Source organism: Hyla sarda, chromosome 12 (assembly GCF_029499605.1).
Source record: "Hyla sarda isolate aHylSar1 chromosome 12, aHylSar1.hap1, whole genome shotgun sequence".
NCBI classification, from domain to species: domain Eukaryota; kingdom Metazoa; phylum Chordata; class Amphibia; order Anura; family Hylidae; genus Hyla; species Hyla sarda.
The window spans coordinates 34131289-34155405 of record NC_079200.1 but is presented as its reverse complement, the minus strand read 5'-3'; the positions used below and the strand labels follow the sequence as shown (position 1 = coordinate 34155405).

The 24117-nt window shown below is 44.4% G+C and overlaps 1 protein-coding gene and 1 long non-coding RNA gene across 3 annotated transcripts in view; one reads left to right on the top strand and one right to left on the bottom strand.

Annotated features, from left to right (window-relative positions):
• Positions 1-1713: 1713 nt before the first annotated feature.
• Positions 1714-24117, bottom strand: part of MLLT6 (MLLT6, PHD finger containing) — a 94680-nt gene continuing 72276 nt past the window's right edge. For both annotated transcript variants that reach the window (XM_056548045.1, XM_056548044.1), the window contains exons 17-20: positions 17935-18257; positions 17755-17839; positions 9089-9298; positions 1714-4775 (exon numbers count right to left, since the gene is read on the bottom strand). In XM_056548045.1, coding sequence (XP_056404020.1) covers positions 4734-4775; positions 9089-9298; positions 17755-17839; positions 17935-18257 — 660 coding nt within the window. In that variant the 3' untranslated portion in view covers positions 1714-4733. The remainder of the gene's footprint in view (positions 4776-9088; positions 9299-17754; positions 17840-17934; positions 18258-24117) is intronic.
• Positions 6098-24117, top strand: part of LOC130296481 (uncharacterized) — a 30929-nt gene continuing 12909 nt past the window's right edge. The window contains exon 1 of the long non-coding RNA XR_008849222.1: positions 6098-6309. This is a non-coding gene — a long non-coding RNA (uncharacterized LOC130296481). The remainder of the gene's footprint in view (positions 6310-24117) is intronic.

Here is a 24117-nt window from a genome sequence, read left to right as displayed (position 1 = left end):
AGGAGTCATCACAATGCAGGCATGAGATGGACACGCCCCCTCCCTTTGACAAGATGGAAAAGACATTGAGTAGCTGTAATATGCTATTTTTTTTGTGAAATATAGGTGATAGAGACAAAAAAATGACATGTACATGATCAAGATGAGATACTGAGTAACATAACAATTTAGTTTTTTTTGTGGGATCTGACAGGTACTGTACACTTTAAGGTGTTTTAGGAAGATATGAAGTCTTTAGACTGTGTGCACATTTTCTACTGCAGTTATGCTGTTTCATAAATCGTGGTAAAAATGACACAGCTGCACAGATACAGATAGGAGGTGGAGCAGGGAGGGATCTGAGAGCTCGGAGAAAGGATCTGGTAGGATGTTGTCATCCTGTAGTTTACAGGAAGTCAGATCCCAGAACTGACATCCTGCTCTGACACAAGGGGTACTCCGGTGGAAAACTATTTTTTTTTTAATCAACTGGTGCCAGAAAGTTAAAAAGACTTGTAAATTACTTGTACTTGTAATTTACAAATCTGATTAACTTTCTGACACCAGTTGATTTAAAAAAAATAAAAAAATAAAAAAAAGTTTTCCCACCAGAGTACCCCTTTATTCCAGGAAAAAAAACTTTTTTTTTTTATATATCAACTGGCTCCAATAAGTTGAACAGATTTGTAAATTACTTCTATTAAAAAATCTTTAAAAAAAAAATCTCTTTCAATAATTATCAGCTGCTGAAGTTGAGTTGTTGTTTTCTGTCTGGCAACAGTGCTCTCTGCCGACATCTCTGCTTGTCTCGGGAACTGCACAGAGTAGAAGAGGTTTGCTATGGGGATTTGCTTCTAAACTGGGCGGCTCCCGAGACAGGTGTCATCAGAGAGCACTTAGACAGAAAAGAACAACTCAACTTCATCAGCTCATAAGTACTGAAAGGATGAAGATTTTTTTATTAGAAGTAATTTACAAATCTGTTTAACTTTCCGGAGCCAGTTGATATATAAAAAAAAAAAGTTTTTTCCTGGATAACCCCTTTAACTACTGGAAGGTTTGTAAGGTCAGGCTGGCGGTCACATGACCATGTTACTTGTAATGAAATGCATGGATGTAGCTGTGCTGGAATAAAACAGAGGGCGCTGTAGGCCTAGTGAGTGTGCATGACGTAGTCAGAAAAAAAAAGGTGACTTTTATAATAAAATAAAAAAACAACAAAACATTCCTTTACCCCTAAAGTCATAAAACCAATAGCAAGGGGTATAGGAAATTCAAAACAACCCGTGGCTACTCTATCAGTCTGGAGGCCCTATGACCCATTATATGATATTCGGGAAATGTTATGGTGGGTCCAACTGCAGCAAGAGGATAGCAGAAGAGGGCCACATGGCGACTAGGTTTTGAGGCCAAAGATGGGGGCCATGCTGTAACCCACAAGTGGCTCCAGCCCTAGCTGCAATCTGACAGTCAGCCAACCTTAAAGGGGTACTCCGTTCCCTTGCTTTCCGAGCTTCGCTCCCCAGCATCCGGAAGTTATTGTTCCGAACGATGTTTGTGCGGGCTTCCGTGTTCAGGGCTGCCCCTCGCAACGTCACGCACGCCCGTCCCCTCAACAAAAGTCTATGGGAAGGGGGCACGACGGCCGTCGCGCCCCCTTCCCATAGACTTTTGTTGAGGGGGCACGGCGTGATGTCACGAGGGGTGGCCCTGAACACGGAAGCCCGCACAAACATCGTTCGGAACAATAACTTCCCGACGCTGGGGAGCGGAGCTCCGAAAGCAAGGGAACGGAGTACCCCTTTAAATACATTTTTCCTTTACATCTGAAACAGGATTCTATGGTAAACGTTAACAGGATAATAGGATAAGGTTTATTACTGCTAAAAGGCTAAAGAGAATAATGGACAATAAGGTGCATTGAATACAGCACTGTCTCCTAATGCCTTCCCATGACATCCTAGGTGCACCCTCCGTAGCCCAGTCAGGACAACTATACAATAGTACCCTGCAATAATAGCGGACGGATGAGAATAATATGAGAAGTGCCATTGTGCTAAAGCCAGTACAAATCTGTATATAGAAAAAATACAATGACACATAAAAACATGGAGTGTAACCAAGCCAGGACAACTAGACACAGTATAATCTACCAGTCCGTCATAAGTTATAATTTATTCGATGGATTGATTCATCTCCCGGTTGACTTGCAACTATGCTCTTTCATATGCATAATAGCCTTATTGCCATTGTTGATACATCTGTTTCATTGATATATCCTCCTCAGCCGTTTATAATACATCAAAGTACATAAAGGTGCAGGGACTCCTGTCTATTGCTGCACTCTCTGCACCTGCCCGGTAGTGATTGGTGATGGTATGCATCGCTGATCACCTGTTCGGCACAGTACATTCACCCGACCCGGCGAATATAAAGTGAGCAGCCATGCATACAGTCTATACATGGCTGCACATATGGTGGTAGGGGAGCACGTGTGTATGCAAGGGATATATCGAAATGCAACGTGGGAGTGGTAAGTGTGAGTCCAAACCATTTCAAAGAATAAAAGACTTTTACAGTCTAGGCACAGTCCTCTGCCTTATATTGTAATATCTTCTCTTCCTCTGTAGGAGAATGGCCCTTTTTGCTGATACAAAACAGCACCAAACTACTGTATTTTACTTCCATCATACACTCTAATGGAGAGAGCTGCACTTTAAATCAGCAAACTGGGGGTCACTGGATACTTTTTTTTTTTGCAGGGGGGTAACCCCGACCTATTACGACACTAGATGAAAATCCTGTGGATATTCCATTTGTGCCTAATATAAGAAAATCTCTTAAAGGGGTACTCCGGCGCTTAGACATCTTATCCCCTATCCAAAGGATAGGGGATAAGATGCCTGATTGCGGGAGTCCCACCGCTGGGGACCCCCGTGATCTTGCACGCTGCACCTCGTTAAAATCAGTCCGCGGAGCATATTTGCTCATGGTCTGATTACTGTCGATCACGGGGCCGGAGCATAGTGACGTCACGGGCCTGCCCCTCAATGCAAGCCTATGGGAGGGGGCGTGACAGCTGTCACGCCCCCTCCCATATACTTGCATTGAGGGGGCGGGGTGTGATGTCACACAGGGGCGGAGTCGTGACGCCACAATCTTCTGTTCCCGTGGTCGGGAGCCAGAACCTCCAGCGCTGCCGGAAGCAGTTACAGGTGGGTGCTGCATGCTATATTGCGGGGGTACCCAGCGGCGGGACCCCCGCGATCAGACATCTTATCCCCTATCCTTTGGATAGGGGATAAGATGTCTAGGGGTGGAGTACCCCTTTAAATATACAATTTCTTACATATTCCTGCACCATTGGACATACTCCAGGGACTGGTCTGAACTACTTGAGTATAGATAAGCAAGCAATGACACTGCAGCTCTTGGGGAACTACAAGTCCAAGATTGTCCTTTTAACCAGAACATGCTGGAACTTGTGATGATCAATCACTAGTTGCCTTATTTATGAGAACTAAGGACAAGTCCCCAGGACAGGGCATTTCTTTCCTATCCCTGGCTGTAGACAACGGTAAACTTTCCTGCATTATGACACGGGAGATGCATTATATTAGACTCAAATAAAAGGGCAGACAATTTTTGGCTTGCCTCAAAAAATTTAAATTATATATACCGTATATATATATATACACATATATCCAGCATGTTTTGTCAAACAAAGGTTTCCTACACCTATCCTATCAAGAAGAACAATTCTATTCCTGTACAAAACAGTCATTGAGACGCATCTAGCGACTTTTTGAAGGTGCAAAATTCTGGGGCTACTGAACGCTCCGGACATATTTCTTACATTGTTATATACACACATATATATATATATATATATATATATATATATATATATATATATATATAAATGATTATATTACAAAGAAGCCAGGCCCCTTTAAAATGGATCAGTAAATTCTTACTTACCCCAAGATACACAAATTATCAAATATCTACATCTTGTGCTAATGGATTCACAAGAAAATTGCTACATATAAATCGCTCCTTGCACGGAACTCACGGAAACATGAACGACCAGGATCAAAAGAAAAAAAAAAAAATGCTTGTGTATACCTATGTGTACAAGTGAATGTATACTATAAAATATGGATCTAATGTACACAGAGAAACACAAGGATAGTGCAACAGAGCGAAGAACTTGCCGGCACTCATCCTTCACATGGACTGATACTTTGTATCACAAGGTGCTTCAGGCTTCGCCCCTGGCGCCGGAGAACGGAAACAAGCATGGGAAGGGGCCGAGTGCACTCAGTTCTACTTCCATTAAGCGAACTATAAGGAGAGAGGAGTGGGGGCAGATAAGACCCCCCACTGTAAAGGTAATGGGAGAGGTCACTGGTAGATGTAACATTTAGAAATGTGTACAGACGCACGAGTAACGTGTGCAGTGTACAATCTGTATGACACATACAGGATGATCTGTACTAATAGACCATTACATGGAAATGACACGTCACTCCGCATGAACACATACATAGTCTCTGAATGTGTCTGAGACAGATATTACAAGCTATTCTACATACTATGACCTCTACTGCAGGCCGACACATATTGACGCTGCTCTGTAGACATGTCATCTCCTCCCGATGACACTGGGAACATCCTCTCCTCGTCCTCCCGTCCACTCCTCCTCGGCTTAGAAGAGAATGTTCAGATGTGGTGGATGATAGGAGTTTGGTTCATCCCTTGTCGTGGTTTGTGGGCGTCTTCTCACCTCCTCTCTGAGGAAGAAAACAGATGAGGGAATAATTGGGGATGATGTTAATACAAATGATAGGACAAAGTATACAGAATGAATACCTGGCAGGTGGACATGGTGGCTTATGGTAATCTTTACAGACAATGGTCCGGATTTATCAATCTGCCAGAAACCAAAAGTCTTTGGTTTTTCCCATAACAACCAATCACAGCTCAGCTTTCCCTTCACCGGAACTTGTTATGATATGAAAGCTGAGCTAAACAACAACTGAGCAAAAGTGATCACTGGAAAAAAAGGGCGCACGCCACCAATAAAGTAATGAAAAATACAAAAAGTCTTTATTTTACACATATATCAACAAATCCATATATAGGGAGACATTTAAAAACAATTAAAATAGCTCAATATAGAGCATAGCACAACCCTGGGGAAGGGCCATGAACCCCCTCCCACAGGTAAGTGACCCTGTCCGTAATGAACACTCAATACAATGATGACAGATAATAACACGATGTCACAGTCACTTATCCTGCCCAGAAATAGAAAACAAGTCTAACAATAAAGACCGTGCTAAATAATATTTAGGCAAGAGACAGAGATGGACATCCAATATCTGGAGGGACGGGGTCACACCAGAGCCCGATGCGTTCCGTCGCTGAGCGACTTCCTCAACACCCCTGAGGAAGTCGATCTGCGACGGAACACGTGGGGCTCTGACGTGACCTCGTCCCTCCAGACATTGGATGTCCATCTCTGTCTCTTGCCTAAATATTATTTAGCACGGTCTTTATTGTTAGACTTGTTTTCTATTTCTGGGCAGGATAAGTGACTGTGACATCGTGTTATTGGGGGAGATTTATCAAAACCTGTGCCGAGGAAAACTTGCTCATAGCAACCAATCAGCTTGCTGCTTTCATTTTTATGAAGACCTGTGAAAAATGAAAGAAGCGCTCTGATTGGTTGCTATGGGCAACTGGGCAAGTTTTCCTCTGCACAGGTTTTGATAAATTTCCCCCATTATCTGTCATCATTGTATTGAAGGTTCATTACGGACAGGGTCACTTACCTGTGGGAGGGGGTTCATGGCCCTTCCCCAGGGTTGTGCTATGCTCTATATTGAGCTATTTTAATTGTTTTTAAATGTCTCCCTATACAGTGATCCCCCGACTTATGATGGCCTCGACATATGATCATTTCAACATATGATGGCCTCTCAGAGCCCATCGTATGTTGAAGGCAGTATCGACATATGATGCTGCTGTGTGTCGGGGCCATCATACAAACAGCTATCTGACAGCGCTGACAACTTCAGCATCTGACAGATAGTTGTATAATGTGCCCCGTTCTGCCTCCTGTCACTCACATGCTGTCCTGCTAACTCATACAGGCTTCCACTGTGAGCTCCGTGTAAGCCCCGCCCCCCAGTGCAGCCATAGCCAATAGCCTGCAGCATCTTGCTGCAGGCATCCAATGAGCTGCTGGCTGCCCTCCCCTTCCTTTCCTATAGAGCTGTAGTCGGCAGGATGGTAATGGAGGACATTCTGTCCCCCCTGAAGGTATTTAAAGAACTGTACAGTACTGTATGCAATGTCACACATCACATACAATACATATACACTATACACCCCATACATCAATGTTTTCCTATCAGTGTGCCTCCAGCTGTTGCAAAACTATAACTCTCAGCATGCCCAGACAGTCAATGGCTGTACATGCATGCTGGGAGTTGTAGTTGTGCAACAGCTGGAGGCACCCTGGTTTGTTAAACACTCCCCATACACTCCACATACAATGGTCATCCCAGAACCAATTAGCAGTTTCCCATAGAGATATGTATTCAACATACAATGGTTCCAAGGCCCCAGAACCAATTACCATTTTTACATAGACATATGTACTCGACATATGATGGTTTCAACATATGATGGTTCTCCTAGAACCAATTAAAGTCATATGTTGAGGGACCACTGTATATGGATTTGTTGATATATGTGTAAAATGAAGACTTTTTGTATTTTTCATTACTTTATTGGTGGTGTGCGCCCTTTTTTTTCCAGTGATCACTTTTGCTCACTTGTTGTTATGTATGCTTTTTCACTGGAGCTGCACCCCCGAATTTTATGTACATTTTGGGGTATATATGAGTTGAGCCCCCCCTCACTAAATTGCTGATGAAAGCTGAGCTGTGATTGGTTGTTATGGGCAAAACCAGAGAGTTTTGGTTTCTGGCAGACTGATAAATCCGGGCTGATGTTTTCATTCATGCATACAAATGCTGTTCCATCTGTCCTCTACTTCTATCAAACCTTACAAATGTAAATAAGCCCTTAGGGCCCTATTAAACCAAGCGAGTACGGGTCACAACCCGATATCACCCTGTGTAAAAAGGGCCAGCGATCAGCAATCGCTCATTCAAGCTGATCCCTTTGTTTTGCCTTCCTAAAAAATCCTTGTTGATCGGCCGCACATCTACCTTTGTAATAGGGGATGTGCGGCCGATGAATGATGGAAGCAGAGGCCCGCAGGATTGTGTATACAGTGATCCCATAACTTACAATGGCCTCAGCATACAATAGTTTCAGCATACAATGCGCTTTTCTTGACCATTGTAACTTGAAACCAGACTCAACATAAATACTACAGACAGTTCAGATCTGCGAAACATGTCAATGGCTGGAAGAACTGACCAATCAGAATGGGCATTTTACTGGTAAAACCCCTGTAGTGCCCCCCTACAGTACAGGGAGGTACTACATGTTCTGTACTACTCTTTACCTGTCCCAGGGACAGGTATGGGCAGCTCCATTTTGCTTTTTTGGGACACTGGAGGAGATTTATCAAAACCTGTCCAGAGGAAAGTTACCGAGGTGCCCATAGCAACCAATCAGATCGCTTCTTTCATTTCTGAAAAGGCCTGTGAAAAATGAAAGAAGCGATCTGATTGGTTGCTATGGGCAACTTTTCCTCTGGACAGGTTTTGACAAAGGACCCTGTCCTCTACATAGAGCAGTGTTTCTCAACCAGGGTGCCTCCAGCTGTTGCAAAACTACAACTCCCAGCATGCCCAGACAGCCGAAGGCTGTCTGGGCATGCTGGGAGTTGTTGTTTTGCAACAGCTGGAGGCACCCTGGTTGGGAAACAATGACATAGACAGTGATTGACAGCTTCCAGCAGCTCTTTCTTACTTTTATATGTAAGGACTTGCTTTATCTATATTAGTTATTTTTCTTTAATCCTCACTTTTTCCTATTTTTGGATGACATTTTGGGGGCTTTAGAACCAATTACCAGGTTTCCATAGAGGCGGGGTGCGTTCACACTGCGGAATCTCTGCTTGCTGAGTTCAGCGAGCGGAGATTCCGTCTGGCCGCCGCCAAAAATACTTTGGCGCTAGGGCCGTGGGGCACTGAGCCGTCACCATTGAAGGCTATGCAGTGCTAGAGGAATCCACGCAAAGAATGAACATGTTCTTTCTTTGCGAGGAACAATTTCCGCGGTGGAATTGTCCGCCGCTGAAATTACGCAGTGTGAACGGGTCTCGCGGAGACCCGTTCACACTATTGTTAAGTTCACACCGTGGAATTCTGCTCGCGGGAATTCCGTAGTGGGAACGTACCCTTATGGTCTCAATATACAATGGTTTCAACATACAATGGTCATCCTGGAACCGATTAATATTGCAACTATAGGGAGCACTGTAATCCCCCTACAGTGGTTGAGCCTTGTAATAGGCTCTTTAAACTGATTTATGAGATCTGCGCTGGTTTACAGGAAGAATACAAAGTATAAGACTGCAAGGTTAGGCCTTTTAATGCTTAAATCCAGTATGCATCAGGAAATCTCCCAGAACCAAATGGCAGACATGTCCTGACCCCTATCACCTGACTAGGGCAAAAAAAAATTCATTCTGGCTTCTGTCCCTGTGGTTTTCACATTTTCTGCAGGATGGAATAGCGTATTCTATAATGCGGGATCCATTTTGTTTACATGGCAGTCTATGTATGATGCATCAGTCACAGTTATATGGAGGAGGTATCCATTGGAGAATGTCCTGTCATCTACTCCTGCCATAGTGCCTTACAGTGCAAAGAATTTGTTTGCCATCTATTATGAAGGAGATGCATAGTCATAAAAGACAAGCTGCATAGCTATACAGCAGCGAAATGTCTACCGCTCAGGAATCAAGAAAAGCTGCGTGACTTTGATGCTATGTATATGGCCAGGCTTTAGTCAAGGGGCTGCTGGTCTATTTCCTGGGACAGACTGGATAATGACAATCCGCCAACAACAACCAGATCCCATTTCCCTCCCCGTACCACTACTCAGTATAACGTACTGCTGACTTCTGTACCCCCCCCTCGCCTTGTGACCCAAGGTAGGGGGGGGCTTGGGCGGTGAGGATGGGTGGGGCAGGCGAGGAGGCCATGGTGCTACAAGTTGATGTCACAGGAAGCAGAGAAGGGGCTGCTGGTGGGGTTATCAGACGCTGTAAATCCCGACATTGCTGTAAGTGCTGAACAAGTTGATAAAGGACAGTTTGTTGTTCCTGGGAAAGAAGAAGGACACAATATCAGAATTTAAGAAAATGAATAGAGTAAAGGTGCTGTTCGCATTGGTGTAATCGCTTTCGATTTTACAAAATCTATGGATCCATTGTGGTGGAAAACCCCTTTAAACAATACCAACTTGGGGGCGCATGCACGCAGCTCACTGAGGAAGACACGTCTGCTGTGAGCTCCGTGCTGCCTGCGCCTGTTTAGCCTTTCTCGGTGCCGAATATCTGCTCGAAAAGCGCAGCTGACCCACTGGACTACTTGCTAGCATGTCCCGGACCCACAAGCGTGGTTCTACACGAGCAACTCAGGCTCTTTCGCAATCTATCCCGGAGTTGTTTCGGGTGGAGATGAGATCTAAGATGGCGGCTACAACTCGCCTACTGACCTCTATGACGGGGATGAATCACAAGACCCAGACGACCACTCCCCAGCAGCCATGTTCCACAACATCAAGACCCTGTTCCAGAATGCTCTAACTTAAGCGGTATCGGACTTTACCTCACAGATTCCGGAGCTGGCCCAACGGGTCTCTGACACGGAGGCAAAAATAGACGAGCTTGCTGACGCAGCTGAAGATGACCGGCGCGACCTGGATGATCATGCTGCCAAGCTGCATAATCTGGAGCTTAAACTGGAGGACTTCGAAAATCGGTCCCGCAGGGCCAACCTCAGGATCCGAAGCCTGACTGAGACGAATCTCACTAAAATGGTAATCGCTGTTTTCTTTGAGTTGGCACCACAACTTGAGCCGGAGTTCTTACAGTTTGATCGCATACACCGTGCCTTGGCTGCACCCAGGAACCCTGATCTTCCACGTGATGTTATTTTGAAATTGCATTATCCAGAGGTACGTGATATTTTGCTGGCGGCTGCCAGGAACTTACCATCCCTGCCGGGGGTTCAGTCTTCAGTCTATTTGTATTCTGATTTGGCCCCCACTACCTTGGCCCGCAGAAGGGAATTCCTTCCAGTGACCCCTAGCACTCCAGCAGGCACAAGTTAAATATCGCTGGGGCTTCCCATTTTCTTGGTCATTTTGGATTAATGGACACTCGCACACAGTCCGCTCATTGAAGGAAGCTAAAGCAGTTGTTGACTAATTGAATGTAGCTGCCACGGAGATAATTGACTTCGGCACCACGTATACCGAGATAACTCTATTTTTCTTATAAATACCAGGACTTTTTTTTCTTTCTTTCTCTTTCCTTTTCCCTCTCTTTCATTTTTTCCATTCTTTTTTTCTTTCTCCCTCTTTTCTACACATTTTCTTTCATATACCTTCTACATTCCTCCCTCTTTTTCTTAATTCCCGCTTCTTCTACCCCCCTTTCTTCCCATCTTTACCCACTCCTAGTCCCATACTCCAGCTCCGACTGCTTATCTAATCCCCCAAAATTTTTCCCCAATTCTCTCCTCTTTCTTCTTCTTCCCTCCTTTACTCAACCCCCCCTCCTTTCTTTTTCTATCGTTCTCTGCTGTATTAGTATTGGGCAGTAGCCCATTGGCCATAGGCTGGACGCGGAGTAGATCACTGTGTCCTGAATTCCCTACTATGGGTATGGACACAACAGCTCACCTGGTTGAGTGATCTGTCTTTCCTGTCTACCAGACTGTATGTTGTTTTGTTTTTGTTTTATGTCACTGTTTCCATTTTTGCTGTACAAGTAATTATTGCCTGAGTACTGAAGTCAGGCTGCTTATTCTCCAGGTGACACCCCCCCCCCCTGTCTATTATTTTTTTGTGTATGGTGGTTACTATTCCCCCTTTGCCAGCATGATAGCAGTTTGGTTCGGATACAATGTGTAGGATAATTTCTCATAATGTAAGAGGCTTCAACTCACCTGGCAAACAGGGAAAAGCTTTTCGTGATTATTCACGCCATCAGCCTGATGTATTGTGCATACAGGAATCCCACTTTACTTTTGAGTCATGCTAATTATTTTCACAAGTCTTACACTAGATTTTATATGTTCTCACTTACTACTAAATGTAGAGGTGTCCTTATATTGTTGCATAATTATTTTTCTTTTAATGTGACCGAAATGCATGTAGACCCGGAAGGGCATTTTTTGCTTCTCTTGGGAGATTACTATGATAAACGGCTATGTATAGTAAAATCTTATGCACCGACTGATTTTCCTATCCCTTTTTTGAGAAACAGGACCACCTCTCCTATGACACTTTGCTTTGGGCCGGGGATTTTATCTTTGTAGTTAATGGTAAACTGGACCACTAGAATACTGCACTGTTTGTAGGACGGGGCCCAGCACTGTTTGTTACATGCTTTGTTCACTGATAATTATTTAGCAGATGTCTGGAGAGAACATAACGGTATCTCTCGTGGATACTCTTATTATTCTCCAGTCCACCATCATTATACGCGAATAGATTGGATCCTGACCAACACGCTGGCATTACCACAACTATTATTTGCTCGCCATGTTCCAGTGTCCTGGTCCGATCACGACTTAGTTCTAGCCATTTTTTATTTTGGCCCACGTACTGAGTCACCATTCAAATGGCCCCTCAACGAGTCACTTTTAACTATACCTAGGATTAAGACTCAACTGGAAGGTGACTTGGCGGCCTACTTTGCCTCCAATACTGACCCTGGGGTAGATCCACAATGGATTTGGCTGGCACATAAAGCATACATCCGTGTTCGCCTAATATCCATAGCCATGAGTATCAAACTGGCTAGACTTACCATTGCACATCAGCAGTCACCGTCACTTTACCTATTTAAGTCTCTCAGTGACACTAGGGCCCAGCTGGATGCACTTCTCTCTACTAAAGAAGAAAAAGCACCTCGCTGGCCAGGTGCTACTTACTATAAGATCGCAAAAAAAAAAAACAGATCGTTTGTTGGCCTTTATGCTTAAAAAGATGACCTCCTTCAATAGGGTACAGTGCATCCAGCTGCGCCCTGGCCTACGCACTTCACACCCTGACCGTGTTAATGGAGCCTTTCATACTTTTTATTCCTCCCTTTACTCTCCCCCTGCTGCCTTGCCTGGTGGAGAGCAAACGCTACATGCTTTTCTTTCTACTGTTCCCTTGCCGTCTCTTTCTTCATCAGACAGAGAAATCTTGAACGCCCCAATAACAGAAGAAGAAGTTTCAGCTGCAATAGACCGTTTGAAATCAGGCAAGTCTCTGGGCCCTGATGGCTTTTCTGCTGCCTACTTTAAAAACATTTCACCTCTTCTCATTCCACATCTTACTTCCTTCTTTAACTCCTTGTTGTCTGCCTCTTCTTTATCTTCTGATTTCTTGAATGCTCTTATTACAGTTCTTCCTAAACCTCTTAAAGATCTCCTTCACTCTACTAACTATCGCCCTATATCTCTTCTTAATATTGACTCTAAACTTCTGACCTCTATCCTAACGACACGTCTTAACCAGTTTCTCCCAGTGCTGGTGCATTCTGACCAAGCAGGGTTTGTCCCGGGAAGGCAGGCACCTGACAATATTCGCACTATCTTGAACCTTATACAATGGTCAAGTACTACCTCTACACCTATGCTAGCTTTGGCCCTGGATATAGAAAAGGCCTATGACAGTGTATCTTGGCCCTATTTATTTGCTGTCCTCTCTAAGTTTGGATTTTCTGGCCCCTTTGTCCATGTGTTGCGCCTTTTATACTCGACTCCAACTGCTTACTTGAAGCTCCCAACCTCTACCCCAGAACCCAACTATCTATTCGGCACTGTACTAGGCAGGGGTGTCCCCTATCCCCAGCCTTGTTCGCCCTGGTAATGGAGCCTCTGGCGACTCTGATTCACCTTAACCCGGATATCAGTGTTGTGACTGTGGGATCCTCTGTATATAAGACCAATCTTTTTGTGGATGACCTGTTGCTTACCCTAACTGAACCATTGGTGTTGATACCCAATCTGTTTCAACTTTTAACTACCTTCAGTAAGCAGTCGGGACTTCATGAAAATGTGGCCAACTCGGAAGTTCTATATTGTAATGTTCCCACCACTACACAACATCTTATTTCTCTTAATTTTGGTTTAAGGGATTCTAGTTGGGGTCTTTCCTACCTGGGAATCAAGCTTACCTCTACACTGCCCCTTCTCTACCAGGCCAATTACCCAACCTTACATAAAGCCATTAAATCTGATCTTCGTAAGTGGGATCTACCACCTATATCATGGCTTGGCAAGGTGAATGTAATCAAAATGGTGATACTTCCTCGTATATTATGCCTTTTTTGCATGCTACCTATCCCAGTTCCACTAGGGGACCTTCGCCTTTTACAACGTGAAGTTTTTAAATATATTTGGTCGACAAACGACACAGAATAAATAGATCCCTTATGCATTATCATAAACGGGTGGGAGGTCTTTCTGTTCCCCATCTTATCTGGTACTATTACGCAGCCAGGATAGCGCAAATTGGCTTTCGTTCAGGTCCCCAAGAGTGCACCACGCTGGGTGGAACTTGAGTCCTCCCTCTTTTCTCCTATTCTGCTTTACTTTGGTCTTCTTGCCCTGTCTCTTCTTTGCCACCTTCCTCAGCCTGGATTGCTCTCTTCCTGTGGGGATCAGTTCGCTCTAAGCTTTCTCTACATTCACCTGCCTCTCCTCTTCTCTCTTTTCTAGCTAATCCTCTCTCTTTACACTGGGGCTACATGTTTCCACCTTTCGATGGTGGGTGGAGGCAAAACTCGTTTGTCTGATTTTTTAATTAGGAAACGGTTGATATCTCTAGATTTCCCCCCCTCCATGTGATTGTTACAGGGCTCTCCAAATTTAATCCTTTTTTTCATCACAGGGCCCTCGACATTTTGAGGTTACTCCGACCCCTTTAGAGGCCTATTCACTTTATTCCCCAGGCCTTTTATCTTCTTAATATGCGCAATTTAACTCCCCTTCCCCTAAGGATCGGAAGCTTAAATTCATGGTGGACTGGGAGAATGATGACCATTTTGAACTCTCTCTCCCGCATTGGCATGCCTGCTGTGAATCTGTTGGCAAGGGCAGTTGGCAGGTGTCCTTGGCAGAAATATCTCTTTGGGTATGTTCACACATATGCTGATTTGATGCAAAGGATTTATTGCTGCAGATTTCAATGTAAACTAAATGACTGAGCACAACTTCTAATCTGCAGTTACAAATCCTGCGCATCAAATCTGCGCAGGATCCTGTATGTGTGAACGTACACTTAAATTCTTGCATAGAACGTATATGGTCCCAGCTAGGTTACATAATATCTACTCATTGGTTTCACCGTTCTGTTTTCGGGACTGTCGGTCTAGGGGTACGATGTACCATATGTGGTGGAGTTGCCCCGTAGCTGCGACTCTTTGATGACAAGTGCTTGACGTATTGACTGCTATATTGCCATGTTCCATCCCTGCAACACCCGCATTCTGTCTCATGGGACACAGACCTAGCCGAATGCCGTACCGTGTGTTAAGATTGGCTCAACAAATTTTACTGGCTGCCTGCATTTATATTGCTTCTCAATGGAAGCAGACTACTCTGCCACCTGTCCATGCTCGCCTTAATAAAATAATGCTTAATGAGAAATTGTCTGCCATTCGGGAGGATTCGGTGGAGAGATTTCATGTGGTCTGGGATTCTTGGATCTCATCCTCCTATTGTCCCCCCATGTCTCATTGCTTTTCACTTTATTGATAGGGGAGCGTGTGTCACCATTGTAATTGTAATTCTTTGTTATTACTGTAAGCAGCCTGTCTCATTCTCATTATTATTGCTACACTACGATACATTTGTACTCATTCTTACCATTTCCTCGATGTATGTATACTGGATTCTGTAGCTTTTTGTATCTTTGTTGCCCCGAGGGGCTTTTGTATCTCTTCTATTGTGATGCTTTATTATATTGTAATGCTTTTTTTATATTGTAATGTTTTTTTTACTCTAAATAAAGTGTCTTTGGTTGATTGTTAAACAATACCAACTTACTTAAAGCTGGTTGTTAAAACTCTCATTGATAGGATTGTCTGGTATTAGCTGACACTACTGAAGGAAATCCTACTGGAGTGCTCCTTTCACAAATAGTGCCTCTGCAGGGAGTATGAAGTATTACAGCGCACACATTAAAATAAACTTTAATTGTTTTCAATGAGAGAACCCAGCCTTAAACACAGTCTAAACCGATTAGACCTAAATATTGAGGAAAAAAAATAAATTTCTATTCGGTTTCTATTTTCTGATAGTAAACTATTATGGGGACAGCCATCTTGCCTGGACTATTTTAACAGCATTTACAGATATGCTTTACAGCAGGACCCATGGACTACAGACAAAATAGAAAGAAGGGGACCCTATTTACTAGAATGGGAGAGTTTTCTAGGCATGCTACACGGAGAGGGAGGCTGAGCTCTGAGCTTCGGCTATTGTGAATGGTGTCTTATCTATATACTAGTGTCACCTTTCACTGTACTCTTGTCTGTAATGCTAAGAGGTAATGATGAAAAGTGATCTGTACAGAACAGGAAGGGTCAGCTTAATTTTAGACCTAGTGGCGGGAATGAAAACTGCAAGATCTCAGGATTATTTTATAATATAGATAGTAAAAAGGAAAATTAGAAAAGACATTAACATACCGTATTTTAAATAATTTTTTGTAAACATAAAGGTTAGGTAATTTTATGATGATACATTACCTGTAGAGATGAGCGAACTTACAGTAAATTCGATTCATCACGAACTTCTCAGCTCGGCAGTTGATGACTTATCCTGCATAAATTAGTTCAGCTTTCCGGTGCTCCCGTGGGCTGGAAAAGGTGGATACAGTCCTAGGAGACTCTTTCCTAGGACTGTATCCACCTTTTCCAGCTCACGGGAGCACCGGAAAGCTGAACTAATTTATGCAGGATAAGTCATCAACTGCCGAGCCGAGAAGTTTGTGACGAATCAAATTTACTGTAAGTTCGCTCATCTCTAATTACCTGGTTTGGAAAACAACATGACTGCTTTTTTTCTAGAAACAACACTGAACCTGTCCATAGATTATGTCTACAACTACAGCTCAGTTTCATTGTGTTGATTTGATGAGCTTCAATATAATACATGGTCTGTTTTACAGGTGCAACACAGTTTTTAATAGATAGTAGGTATGCGTTTTTAAATGTGGACGAAATCTTTTTAAATGGGTTTATCCAGCTTTATAAAACTGATGGCATTTTCCTTGGGATAGGCCATAAATATCAGATTTGTGGGGATCTGAATCCAGGCTGAAACGCCTACGATCAACTAAAGGGGCCACAGCCTCTTCATTGTTTACCAGTGATCTTACCTGCATCACCATACTATTAGTAGAAGCAGGACAAGGTACTGCATCATGGTCTCATTAAAGTGAACGGGGTGACACTGCAGTACACCAATACAAGTCAAGGGATCGCATGGTGATGCAGATATAAGAGATAGTAAACACAGCTACAGCCCCCTTCAAACTTCTGATTAATCCAAAAATAATGACCTATCCTGAAGATAACCCATTCATTTTATAAAGCTGTTATCCCTTTTAAAGGGTTTATCCAGGAATAGAACAACAGAGCTACTTTGAATCTGTCACCACCAAATTTGCTTATGAACCAATCACAGTTCTATGTACATAATCCCTGAATCAAGATCAGACCTTTAAAAATGTGTCTGTGTCTTAATTTAGCACTTTAATGTGCTGTTTAAGGGTCAGAGAGGCGTGGCCTAGGGTCTTCTGGGTCCTAGGGCTGCAACGCCTGTGTGTCAAAAGTCACGTCCTCTCCTTCTAGGTAGGGCTTGGCGCTGTAAACTCTCATGCATGCGTTGTTGAATTACAGTGCTGCACAGGCGCAGCTAGGGAGTGAGGCTGATGCAAGATAACAGCCGGGATCGGCACTGTACCCCTGCCTGTTACAGAGCGAGAAGGCACTGAGGCATTACACCTATAGGGCACAGTAGACCCTAGACCATGCCTTTCTGATCCTTTGATGGTGCATTATAGTGTATTTTTCTGCTAAATAACGCGCAACCCCAGAGATGGCTTGTGATGGCATTCGAGCCAGAGACTTGCGCGAGATTACGGCATTCAATCTACGGGTTTGGAGGAAGTCCTATAGGCTTGCATGGACCTTCCACAAAATCCGTAGATTGAATGAGTTCGTACTTGCACGAGTCTTAGGCAGGGCTGTCAGAATGACCAGAACCATCACTGGAGTTGTGGTTTAAGCCACAATTACACTTTTTAGAGGTCTGATATTTCATCAGGGATTGTGTTGTACATAAAACTGTAACTAGTTCATAAGCAAATCTGGTGGTGACAAATTTGCCTTTAATTTTACCCAGTAGTAATGTGTATATAGGTGCAGCTTCTCCCAGCAATAACAGCTGACTGCCGAAGGTGCAAGCAAGCAGTTGTCTAACCCTTTAACGCATATAAAAGCATGGTTATATCCTGAGCGTACACAGCAGGGCTGAGGATACTTACCACAGTGAGATGAGCGGAGGTGAGCTGCTGTAGCTGTTGCGCTAGCTGCCTCTGTTGTTCTGACAGTGTACTCAGTGGAGAGAGGCTGCACACGAAAATAACCAACCAAGTTTTGGTTAGTTGCATTAGGAAGTTGATGTAAAACATGACAGATGAAATCTTTCATATAGACCAACTTACCTGGTTGGTATGTGGCCGCTGACAGTCCCGCTGCACAGAGGATTCGGAGTCTGTCCAGATGTTGTCTGTAGGCCTCCCGCGATACTTCCTAGGATACTATTCAGTGATAGCGCTCCAGGATTCCCAGACAGAGCTCCGAGAAGAGGAATGGCTGCCAGTGCAGAGGGGGCTGCGGGGCCGGCGCTTCGTACCAGCCCATTCATTAGCTGCTCTGCTCCCATTGTGGGAAGCGATGAAGCAGTCTGAGAGAGCGGACCAGGGGGTGGAGTGCTGTGCAAGGATAGACAGGAGCTGCTTCTACTAGGGCAGCCCGAGTGCGGGTCCTGTACGTATTGTTAAAAATAAGGAAACGAGATTATATATGAGAAAAACAATAAGAATAACTTAAAGGGAACCTGAATTACTTCGATATTCTCCGGCATTTCAGAGTAATCCTAGTTTAAATATGTTCTGGGGACCTAGGTAACTAGTCCTCAGGGCAGGTCCCAGTGGCTGCCCCCTGCCCGACAAGCAACAAGTGACGCGTCTCTTCCTGGCAGTGTATAGGGAAAAACACGTCACAGTGCGGGAGGGGTGTGGAGCAGCCGCCAGGACCCGCACCGAAGACTAGTTACCTGGCATTTTTTAACTACCGTATTTATCGGCGTGTAACACGCATTTAGACTAAAATTTTTAGCTTAAAGTCTATCTGCGTGTTATATGCCGATAGACTGTTTCTGGCCCCGCAGAAGCCACTTTAGGTCAATGATTTAAAGTGGGGCCAGAGTCCTGCCGCCGCCACCCGATTCCTTCCCCTATCCCCAGTTTTATAGTTACATGTCACTGTCCCTGTCGCTGCCTGATTCCTTCCCCGTCCTCGGGTTGCATGTCCTGCCGATGCCCGATTCCCTCACCATCCTCTGGTTGCATGTCCCGCCGATGCCTGACTCCCTCACCGTCCTCGGGTTGTATGTACCGCCGATGCCCGACTCCATCCTGGTGAGCGCGCTCTTTATGGTCCTGCAGCGTCCTTATTTGTCACTGTGCGTCGCGCACTGACTGACGAGTGATGTCGCGTTGAGGACGTCACTTGTGCGCGGCGCACAGTGACAGATAAGGACGCTGCAGGACCATAAAGAGCGCGGTCACCAGGATGGAATCTGGCATCGGCGGGACATGCAACCCGAGGACGGTGAGGGAGTCGGGCATCGGCGGGACATGCAACCCGAGGACAGTGAGGGAATCGGGCAGCGGCGGGACAGTGACATGTAACTATAAAACAGGGGATATGGGACGGAATCAGGTGGCGGCGGCAGGACTATGGCCCCACAGAAGCCGCCTCAGTTCAATGATTTAAAGTGCCCGCTTTAAATCATTGAACTAAAGTGGCTTCTGCGGGGACAGAAACTGTTTTAATTGAGGTATACCCACTCACACACGCACCCTCATTTTAACAAGGATATTTGGGTAAAAAAAAAATTTTTTTACCCAAATTTCCTTGAAAAAATGAGGGTGCGTGTTATAGGCCGGTGCGTGGTATACCCCGATAAATACGGTAAACTATAAACTTTAACTCTGAAACGTCTGAGCTTATTGGAGTCATTTTATAGTGTCCCACAATTGCGGTGCCTGCAGTTTGGGCAACAAAAAGCGATGACAGGTTCCCTTTGAACCGATATTACCATCTGGACATTTATGACTACAAGACTTGGTTGGGAAGCCAAGTACAGCCGGGTGGGCTGTGTAGGAGTTGCGTATATAGGCCCTCATTTACTAAAGTCCAACCGCCTCTTTTTCTCGGTTATTGCGCCAAAATTTTAGTCGCAACATCTGTGCGACTAATTAGGCGACCAAATTTTAGTCGCACAACCGACTTTTTAAAAAACACTTGGAGTGGGGGATTTTTCACTCTGAAATGGGGGTGTTTTATGCAAAAATGGGCGTTTTAATGACAAAACCCAAAAAATACTCGGGCGTACTACCAAAATCCCTCGAAAAAGAGTGTGAGTTTGCATCACACAATAACCGACAGCCAAGAGCGCGAGTGAAATTCCAAAAATGGCGTGATTTCTAACAAGGGACTGTTTGCCATTGTGTTTTGTGTGAAAGTAACTTGTTTTATAACCGGAAAACATTTTGTACAGTTCAACACTATTATGAATAAAATATTGAATGCTTTTATGATAGTTAATGTTTATATATTTTTTTTTTCTTTTTAACACATTTGCAATATTAGGTTTAAATCAATTTTAAGGATAATTGTTGTAATGTTTGAAAAATTATAAACACATGAATACTTTTGATTCATAAAAACATTTTTAAACAAACAAAGTCTAAACCATTTTGACTCACACAACTCATTTCCTTAGCTCTGAGTTTGGGCGACACAATTGACTAGTGCGACACAAAAAAACGTGCGACAGAAAAAAAAAACGAAATGTGCGACAGAATAGTAAATAAGCCTGAAAAAAAAGACGAGTGATATTGAAATCACTCCAGAATAAACACTCCACTCTTAGTAAATCAGGGCCAATGTGTTACACAAACTGTGTATAACAGACACATTGGATGTTTTTTTACTTTCCAACCATCTCCAGTGGCCTCAACCAGGCCATAGGGCAGTGGTCTGCAACCTGCGGACCTCCAGATGTTGCAGAACTACAACTCCCAGCATGCCCGGACAGCCGTTGGCTGTCCGGGCATGCTGGGAGTTGTAGTTTTGCAACATCTGGAGGTCCGCAGGTTGAAGACCACTGCCATAGGGGATCCCTCGACCTTGAGACAGGTTGGTCCTGCATCTATTGGACATAATAGCATATCCTGTTGATAGGCCATAAAATGTCCAAATGTGAATAAGCCTTTAAGCAGAAGGATATAAAGATTAGTAGCTATAAAAGGGGCAGTGGGTGTAAAAAAAAGGTTTTCCTACTAATACAAGTGGGCTACAATATCCAGCTGTGCATGCTGCAGCTAAGTGTGTTACATATTTCTTGGGAGTAAAAGGATTTCCCCATGAGCACCATTAAAGGGGTTATCAAGGAAAAAATAACTTTTTTTATATATATATCAACTGGCTCCAGAAAGTTAAACAGATTTGTAAATTACTTCTATTAAAAAATCTTAATCCTTTCAGTACTTATGAGCTTCTGAAGTTAAGGTTGTGCTCTCTGATGACACGTGTCTCGGGAACCGCCCAGTTTAGAAGAGATTTGCTATGGGGATTTGCTTCTAAACTGGGCGGTTCCCGAGACACGTGTCATCAGAGAGGATTTAGACAGAAAAGAACAACTCAACTTCAGCAGCTCACAAGTACTGAAAGGATTACGATTTTTTTAACAGAAGTCATTTACAAATCTGTTTCTGGAGCCAGTTGATATATATATAAAAAAAAAAGTTATTTCCTGCATAACCCCTTTAATTTCCATTGTAAAACTCTTGCAGTGCACCACTAATTCCCCTCTGTCCCATACTTCTCCAGGGTGTACCCATGTAACAGAAAGATACCAGCCAGGCAATGAAGGTGAATGCTGCAGTCAGCGCTACTGGGAATGTGCAAGAGAGTGCGGCGAGACTACATAATGGGGATTTAGCTAAGGAGTAGACAGTGCTTATGGGGAACAAGAGATGTGATATCAAGCAAAGTAAGCATATTGAAAATACAGTGACCCGCCCCCCCCCCCCCCCCCGACCTACAATGGTCCCGACATACTATCATTTCAGCATACGATCACTCTCAGAGGCCATCGCATGTTGAAGGCAGCATCAACATACGATGCTTTTGTATGTCGGGGCCATCGCATAAACGGCTATCCGGCAGCGCAGACTGCTTCAGCTGCCACCAGATAGCCGTTTACGGTGCCCCGTGTGGTCCGCTGACGATCACTTACCTGTCCTCGGGGCTCCGGAGCATCCTCTTCGGGATCCCCTGCATCGTCGGCGCTCTCCATCGTCGTCATCACGTTGCCGCGCACGCCGTCCCGTCATCCATTAGGAGCGGCGTGCGTAGCAACATGATGGCGGCGACGGAGAGCGAGGATCCCGGGGAAGCAGAGACGTCTGGAGCGTCGGGGACACCCCGGGGACGCGGCGACAGCAATGGAAGGCGACATCCAGGGCAGCGGTGACGGTCCGGAGCAGCGGGGACAGGTGAGTATGACTTATTCTTTCCATTGCACGGATCCCTCAACAAACGATGGTTAATTTGGAATGGATTACAATCGTATGTTGAGGGACCACTGTACAAAGATATTAGTGTTTAGCCATTAGGCCTACACTAATCTAGTGGAAAACCTCTTTAAATGCATTATCCCAAAATCCAAAGTGATGTCCTATCCACAGGTTAAGGGATAACTAGATGATCTGGAGGTCCAACTGCTAAGATCTTCACCGATCCTGAGAAGCAAGGACAATTTTTCCCAAAAAAGAGGGGAGTGGGAAGTGCACATACACGAGCACCATTCCATGCATTCTTTATGAGGCGTCTGGACATTGCCAAGCACTGAGCTTGACATGCAAAGAAGACACAACACCAGAGGTTACAAGGGGGAAAAAAATGAGCAAAGCAAAGAAATAGGACTAGAAGATAAAGGGGGAGATTTATCAAAACCTGTCCAGAGGAAAAGTTGCCAATAGCAACCAATTAGCTCTCTTCTTTCATTATTAAAGGGGTACTCCTGTGGAAAACCTTTTTTTTTTGTTTTTTTTATTATTATTAAATCAACTGGTGCAAGAAAGTAAAACAGATTTGTAAATTACTTCTATTAAAAAAATCTTAATCCTTCCAGTACTTATTAGCTGCTGAATACTACAGAAGAAATTATTTTCTTTTTGGAACACAGAGCTCTCTGCTGACATCATGACCACAGTGCTCTCTGCTGACATCTCTGTCCATTTTAAGAACTGTCCAGAGTAGGAGAAAATCCCCATAGAAAACATATGCTGCTCTGGACAGTTCCTAAAATGGACAGAGATGTCAGCAGAGAGCACTGTGCTCGTGATGTCAGCAGAGAACACTATGTTCCAAAAAGAAAAGAATTTCAGCTGTAGTATTCAGCAGTTAATAAGTACTGGAAGGATTAAGATTTTTTAATAGAAGTAATTTACAAATCTGTTTAACTTTCTGGCACCGGTTGATTTAAAGAAAGAAAGTTTCCCTTTCTATTGTCCTTTCTTGATTTTTTGCCGTGTATTGTAATGAGCTGGTGTTTCCTTTTATTTTCAGCCCCGATTTTAGTGGACAGGCCTTTTACCTAGCTTGCCCCTTGCTGGCTCCCTTCCTGCTGCGTTGGACATGTTATGTCCTTTACTTGCCTTGCCCTGTCGCTCTTCCTATCACCCCCATTGCCTCTCATACTCTCTCATTATATTGCCTTTGTTCTTGTTCTTCATTGTTACATTTTGCCTGATGTTTTTGTCCCTCCTGTCCTCCCCTGGCCGCGGGACCCTTCTTTTATAAGCATTTGTTATTTTGTATGGCTGTGTTTTCTTGTTTATTAATAAACTTCCTTTTGAATTGGGAAAAAAAAAAAAGTTTTCCACTGGAGTACCCCTTTAAACAAGGCCATTTCATTGGTTCCTATGGGCAACTTTTCCTTTGCACAGGTTTTGATAAATCTCCCCCTCCCATGATGTTATATGCAAAACGACTAGAGGCGATAAAAAGGGACTACAGAGGGATGGGAAAAATATGTATACATTGAAATTGCCTTAAAGGGGTACTCCGCCCCTGGCATCTTATCCCCTATCCAAAGGATAGGGGATAAGATGTCAGATCGCCAGGGTCCCGCTGCTGGGGACCCCGGGGATCGCTGCTGCAGCACCCCGCTATCATTACTGCGCAGAGCGAGATCGACGGGCAATACAGGGGCCGGAGCATCGTTAAGTCACGGCTCCGCCCCCTCGTGGCATCACAGCCCGCCCCCGTCAATACAAGTCTATGGGAAGGGGGCGTGGCAGTTTTCATGCCCACTGCCATAGACTTGCATTAAGGGGACGGGCCGTGATATCATGAGGGGCGGAGCCATGACATCACGCTGCTCCGGCCCCTGTATCGCCCGTCATTACGCGCAGAGCGAACTCGCTCTGTGCAGTAATGATGGCGGGGTGCCGCAGCGGCGATCCCCGGGGTCCCCAGCAGCGGGACCGCGGCGATCTAACATCTTATCCCCTATCCTTTGGATAGGGGATAAGATGCCAGGGGCGGAG